General features: G+C 41.8%; 1 protein-coding gene across 2 annotated transcripts in view; it reads left to right on the top strand.

The window, feature by feature from the left end:
- slc38a4 (solute carrier family 38 member 4) overlaps positions 1-7,043 on the top strand; it is a 32,821-nt gene extending 25,778 nt beyond the window's left edge. For both annotated transcript variants that reach the window (XM_076076295.1, XM_076076296.1), the window contains exons 14-16: positions 2,412-2,556; positions 3,011-3,108; positions 3,299-7,043. In XM_076076295.1, the coding sequence (XP_075932410.1) occupies positions 2,412-2,556; positions 3,011-3,108; positions 3,299-3,403 (348 nt within the window). In that variant the 3' untranslated portion in view covers positions 3,404-7,043. The remainder of the gene's footprint in view (positions 1-2,411; positions 2,557-3,010; positions 3,109-3,298) is intronic.
- Positions 7,044-7,443: the final 400 nt, after the last annotated feature.

Here is a 7,443-nt window from a genome sequence, read left to right on the forward strand (position 1 = left end):
CTCCCTTACTTACTTTTTACTTTTTAGTCTTGAATATTTGCGGTTAGCTAATCTAGCTAAACCTTTTCTGTCTGGTCGGTGGACATTTTATATTTTACTTTTATTTTATTTAATCTTACATTTAAAAAAAACTATCTTTGGTTTTCACGCACATAACCATAACGCAGTAAGGACATCACCATTTCAAACACTGCGATAAAAGTATCGCGTGTTAATTAGCTAGTAACAACTAGCTTGCGTGCTATTAGCAGCATTATTCAACCCACCGTTTGCTGTGTTTATCCCTGCGTTAGCTTAAAGATGTGACTGGCATTTGGACAATTCAACTTTTTATCAGTGTGCTGATATCATCTTTCTGTGCCGAGTCCAAAGAACTGTTTGCCTTCCAAGGATGCTGTTAAAAGCTTCTTTTGACATTTCGGTCCCTCTTTAAAGTAATGCACCCTTTATAAAGGGTTTGTAGAGTGTAACTAGACTGTATTAACCTTTAGTTATAATACTAATGCTTTGCAGATCAGTTATAATCATTAGCCATATCTGCCGGTGTCTGCAGGATTATAAACATGGATTATGACACATTTTGGGTTGCCAGGTTTTTACTGTTGTTTCTCCTCCTCGTCAATAAAGATGGATTGGTCTAACTTTAATTATCATCAATTGAAGTTAGAAATGTTAATAGTGGTATCAATAATCGGTCTTGAGTTTTCTCGCTTTCTAAGTGTACTGGTCCACATGCACTGCAGCTCTTTTCTTCAAAGTCAGAGGCAATTATAGCTCATGCATGTAGTTTCATTTCCCGCCCAGCATGAAATATGTTATATTTAACCGCTGTCACACAGTGTCTGCTGCTTTTACTTTGAAAATACTAGAGCACTTACATACGTGCACGAATCTCGACTTAACATAACCCTTGTTTGCAGCAAATGGTTTGTTGTTATCCGCGTCTTTTCGCAGAACAAGCTTACGATCTAAGTCCCGGGTTTGTCGCTAACTGGCTGAACCCAGTTGTCGCCGGCTAAATCTGGCTGCCTACAACTAGTCCGTCCACTTACTGTGTCTGCTGGCCTCTGACAGGTAAAGAGTCAGGAGCTAGAAAAGTGTGCAAACATCACACGGTAAACTACAAAGGCTTTGCACCAGGTAACAGTTGGGTGCTGAATAGTTTGGGGCCTTGGAGAGAAATGCCGCGTCCAGGCGCTAGTTTTCCAAGCCGGGCCTGATTATGCAACAGCTGGTGGGAGGAGGGGGCACATTTGTAGAATATGAGGAGGGATGCATTTAAATTACTGTCTATATCTCCCATACGAAATTAATTTTGCCTCGAAGTGGAGACACTTTTTTTTGGGGGGAGTGAACAGTGAAGCGCAGAGGCCATCCCGATGCCTCCTCACAGTCACGATGGAGGTCACCTGGTTCAATCTGACAGCGCAGAAAATCCAGTTAATGTGATTTATTTTTTCCCACTGTGCCACACTAACTGGATGTAAATCTTGTGCTTTAAGTCAGACTTGAAAGGTTACAAAGACGGCATGTGGTGTTCCACCAGCAGCGGCTCTGGAATGCACATGCTTCATCCTGTTCAGGTTAACTCGATGCAAAAGTTACTTACACTTAAACTCCATTTGCGTCTCTTATTTCATTCTCCACATACAAAGTGTCGGCCAGAGCTGTAATTAAATGGACTGGTGAGCCCTCATCTCCCTTGATGTGGGAGTAGCAAGTAAAAGAGGAAGCAAGATAGAAAAAGAAAAAAAGTCGACTGCGATTGATAATAGCTGCTTCGTGTGACCTCCCCCCCACCTCCCCCCCTGCAGGCAGTCCCGCCCTCCTCTCACTGCCGGCTGATGCAATCCCGCGCTGCCATTACGCCGTGGGAGATAATCCCCCATGGCTTTTTCAATGAGCGCCGTAAGCACCGGCCCTTGTAACCTTCCCCCTCTGTGGCCTGCGAGCCGAAGGAGCCTCAGGTTTCACCTGATACCCGCGACCTTTCACCAACTGGAGGCTTGAACAAAGCTCCCTGTGGCTCAGCAGCGCCGGGCGTCTTAGCTGGGATCTCTCCTGGTTCTCTGTGTTACACACACACACACACATGATCACACACACTTACCTCGTAGGACTTGACACACTTCAGTCAGTGGCCAAGTTTGGGAATCAGCCTCAAGCACAGGCCAGCAGACGTGCAGACTGTTGTTTGTACGCAGAAAAGTAAAAATGCTGGGTTTAGTGCTGGACTAATACCTTTGAAGTCACAAAAGTTACATGGTCCCCCGATCTCAGTCAGTTGTTGGTGAACTTAATACAACTTTGTTATGACATAAATGAACCGCTTTGTCTGAATCCATATGATGAAGCTAGAGACTTCAATATCAATACTATGTGGTTTCTCTCGCCCTCCCCCCCAACCCCAGATCCGCTCCTCGATCACCACGCTGCTGTTCAGCGGGCGAGAGTTCAGCTGGATTCGCCACATGCTGATCGCCGCCGCCATCCTGGCATTCAACAACTTGTTGGTCATCTTCGTCCCCACCATCAGGGACATCTTCGGCTTCATCGGTGAGTCTTTGGCGCACACGACAGGATCTGTGTAACAGTTGTTGTTTTTTTAAATAAAACGAATATATGACGAATGATAACATTGAGTCAGGGCGTTCCGGGCCCGACTTCAGGTCAGGAGTCGTTTTATTAAGTAAAGATGTTGGAAGTACAGAAGCTTAAAGTGTCGGGTCATGTCAGCTATGCAGTCGCATGAGTCCTTTGTGACTACTGGATCTAAACACTCACATTCTCGCTGCCAACACACGGAAACACAGGAACTTACAAATATGTAGACACGTCTCCCTGACGTCAAGCGGCAGCGTTTTCGCACATCAACGTCTCATAGCTAAAAATACCAGTTCTCTATTTATTTAGAATTACTTATGGCGGGGATTTACATGTATTGTTTTCCTGTACACTTAAAAGTTGCAAACCAATTGTCTGAAAACTACAATTCGCTCTTTTTTTGCAGGTTCCTCTGCAGCCACTATGCTCATCTTCATCCTACCTGCTGCCTTTTACATCCGCCTGGTAAAATCAGTGCCGTTCCGCTCCCCGCAGAAGATCGGAGTAAGTGTGATGACACACACACATACGTACACACTCTCAACCTCTTTCTCAATGTTTCATTTTTCTCACTCTTTCCCCCGAGGGGCGGATAACACTTTCAAAACGTGACTCGTCAGAAAATTCAACAACCCGCTCCGCTGTGCGTGATCACACATTTAATATGGCTCTCTTCATGTCTCTCTCCCCTCAGGCGACCATCTTCCTCATCGTGGGAGTCATCTTCATGATTGTCAGCCTGTCGCTCATCGTCCTCGATTGGGTCCACAACCCCCCAGGCTCAAGCGGCGGCCACTAAGCCCTCCTCAGATTCACATTTAACAGTGCACCCCGTTCCCCACCCAGCCTCAGCTGGTCCAACATCTGGGAACGGGGTTCATCAGTGGTTCCCTTCCCTTCTCCAAATCACAAACGTCAGTCATAAACAAATAGACATAATGTGCTGCACTGGGTTAAGACATCTACAGTGTACTCCCCCAGAGAATATCTGGGGGATATCAGTTCTTTTAGTGGTTTTGTTTTTTTATTGTTGTTGCTGTAAAGTTCTGGATTAGACAGCACAAACCCGAGAATCAAAATCCAGAGAGGGGGGAAACAGGACTCTGGTTTAATGTGCCACCAACAGTGTGAAATCATTGTCCTCTTCCTTAATATTTCCAGCTATGAAGAGAAGGAACAAACACATACTGTACAGCCCTCACCGGAAGCAGATCTGTGAACTGCGTTTTTTGCAGGGCTGGAAAGACAATGCGAGTCCCTCAGTCCTCTGTGTACTTGAAGGAGACAATCGGAGGTGGAGTGTGTCGTCCTCCATGAAACAAGGAGCACTTCTAGCATTACGTTTTACTTTGTGTGTAGAGCTAGCACACTGCACACATACGCACACATACAGGCTTGGTGAAAACACATCTACACCCGTATTTCCGGCTCATCTCAAAATGGTAAAAATAGTAAATTATGAAATGCAATTAAATCGTGTACAACATTTATTCAGGAAAGTTGTTTTGCTGCTCTGCCACACGTTAAAAATCAGAAGTTTTGCCAAAGTCTACATGCACATACTAAAGTCTGGTTCATACACACTCAGTATTACTGTCACCGAGGGATCTGAACCTTCAAGATGTACATCATTTAGTTTGTCGACTTAAAAAAGGGTTGTACTAAATATCATACTTTGCTTTATACGGCTCTTTTCCATCCAGGTTTTATGAAGCTAAGTGATCATTTCCAACATTTATTTGGCCTTTCATCTAGGGCCATACGTTTTTTTTAAATGTGCAGATTACATAATTGCAATTGGACAATTCAATAGTGAATTAAATTCAACGAAAAGAGCCAAACTTGAAAGAGCCAACTCAAAATCTAGCTAAGATTGTAGTGAAATATGTTGAAGTAGTGCCATACAATCCTCATGCCTTCTGAAAGAAAACCCTTACTCTCTCCAAATGTAATGTAAGGAGACGCCTTATTTTTTTGAGATATGTTGCTGTGAGTGATACGAGAAAGATTAATACCACTCATGTCCGTACGCTAATTATGAAGCTAACGTTACAGCTAGCAGGCAATTAGCTTGGCATGAAGACCGCTTGCGAACTCCCCGTAGAACGATAACTTGACGTTTTTATATTATGGTTTTCATACAAATTTAACTAATGCGACATAACGTTTGTATTACAAAGCTTTAGAGGTGCTGCTTAGTGGATTTTCACTTTGGGCCAAGCCCCTCCCGGGCTAGCTGTTTTCTCACACTTCCAGGCTTTTTGCGAGGCTTAGCTAACGGTCTTCAGGTGACGGGTTCATCTTTAGCATACTGACATGAGAGTAGTGTCAATCTCTGCAGCAATTGAATAAGCTTTTTTTTTTCCAATGTCATGAACAATATCACACACATCATGACACTCATGACTCAACAGGGCTATCTTAAGTATTGATACATGCAGAGGATGCGAGTCATTTTTAAAGTGCAAGACTGTAAAACCAGCTCAGAAATGTATCCAATTTGTTTTACTAAAATCCTAACATTAACTTTAAAGATGATTTCAAAAACAACATTTTGATGGATAACGTTTAATTTAGTTCTTCAAGAAAATTCAGACAGTGTGTTTTTTTAGCTATAAATTCACTTATCTGTTTTGCTGTCAAAACCAAGGCTACATTATTGATCTCAGTGGACCGATTATCACGTAGTAACATAATTTCAGTTTTCACTCCATTGTTGTACACATAATCAATAATCAGATCAAACTTGTAACAATGATTGATTATTCTTTTAAAATTGTGCCTTTGCATTGTTCTCAAATTAACTTCTAATACTGGTGCCTTTAGTAAAAAAATCATTCACAACACCGAAACCTCATTTCACCTCGTCTCCGAAAGCCGTTACCTGTCACCAACACATCCAGCCAAAGTGGATAACAATTATAGATCCTTTGCAGATCTATGGACATGAAACAAATTGATATTTCAAATGAAATAGTGTATTATGTGCATGTTTTTGGATTACAAACATGGTCTTTTTGGACAATTGTATATGCTCTGTAAATAATCTTTATTATATGGTACACTGACACTCATTGTGAGTGGGTTGTTGGGGGATTCTGCCTTACAAGTCTTCTGCAATCCAGTTTGTTTTAGTATATGAATATATATATAACGTGTATTCGATTTTTTTGTTTTTTCTCTTGCTGTATAACAGTAGTTTTGTTTTCTTTATTTGAAGCTTGTATATTTGTAGAAAATCTGGTCTATATATCCATTTTCATGTTTTATTGTTAACTCCTCATATCAGGGTAAATTAATCAGTTGCCTACTTCATAAGACGCTTTTCCCAGAAGCCTCAGAAACAAGGCAATGTGTGCCTGTTGCTGATTGGCTCCTGCTGACCAACACTGGGTTGAAATCACAGCCATTGTTGAGCAGTATTGTTTTGTTCGAAAAACAGTGCATTATCACTTAATTAACAGAAGCAAGACGGGATTATCCAAAGTATTTCGTGAGCACACTACAGGAAGGTTCTTGAAAGAGCTCGTGGCTCTTCTGCTATTCATTCTGTGTTTGTACAGCTCTAGAGCTCTATCTGGACACTCGTACACAGTAGTTCATACATAGTGGCTTATCATAGTGTGGTTTATGGTGTATATCACCGCTATCATAGAAAAACTTTTTCAGCCCCACTCAGCCCCGGTTTTATATCTGTGACATTACTTGAACTGGAGATTTCCACCGGCCTTAAAGTCAGCAAGCTTCATGACCGAAAGGGTCCACGCAGCCCCTTCGGGACCCCCTATGAATGTTCAATAATGGATTGTTCCCAGTTTGAAAATCTGGTTCCCTCGCTTTTATATTCTTCATGAATGTTTAGCTGTCACTTCATTAGCCTCCTGCCGTCAGTGGCGTATTCTGCTCGTCGGCGGTCAACAACTTCGTCTCTTCCTCAGGTTGGGTTTTGTCTTTTTTAAAGTGCTCATTTTAGAGAAGACGAGATGCGACAAGTTTTTACTAGAACAATCCCAGCACCACACCTCTACCCCTCCCTTTAGTATCTCAGGTATTCGTTCTGGATGAATATTTCTTCTCACTTTTGGACAAATCTCTTCACCTCTTTTTGCATAATTGAGCCAAGCTGTACAATGTTGCCGTATTTTTGCGCTGGCATAGATGAGAAGTCGTCTTGTGGATCTATTAAAGCAGACAAGTCCCCATCTAATTTTGACAGTGTTCAGAAAGGAGTTGTACAGAACCACCTGCCCTATTTTTAAATGGACCTCTATCCATGGAGAAGCACTGGCTCGATGTTTCTGCTTGTGTTCACAGTGTCTCTGCTTCCTGTGGATCCGGCCGAACAGAGTTGTAATTTTACCCAAACAAAAGGGGATGTTTTTTTTTGTATCAGTGATGCTGTATCATTATGATGAACAATAAAAATGTGAAATGAAAAAGTTTGTGTTTTTCTATTTTTCTTGCCTTTACTTTGGAAGAGATTGTACTTCACAATAAAGCTAGAATGGATTGTAAGCAAGATAACACATTGTTGAAATGCATTGATGGTATGGGCGTAACATTATAAAAGTCTCATTTCGAATGTGTGTATAACTTTCTATATTAAGCTTTTTTATCACCAGGGCTTACATAACAAGTCTCTGTACAGATTGGCGACAACCAAAGCCATATTTCTGGCACACTGATCAGATGATGTTAGGCCTCTAGAAATAAAATAGATTATCCTGTTTCTGTCTAGGTAGCATCTACTGCTGATATGCAACACCAGCTTGTAATGTTCCCAGAGGATCAAAACAAGAGGTCAGGGAAATGAGTTAGGTAACCTTGTTCTTTGCAGAT

This window comes from Anarhichas minor, unplaced genomic scaffold (genome assembly GCF_050575085.1).
Source record: "Anarhichas minor isolate MPS153535 unplaced genomic scaffold, ASM5057508v1 ptg000055l, whole genome shotgun sequence".
Taxonomy (NCBI): Eukaryota; Metazoa; Chordata; class Actinopteri; order Perciformes; family Anarhichadidae; genus Anarhichas; species Anarhichas minor.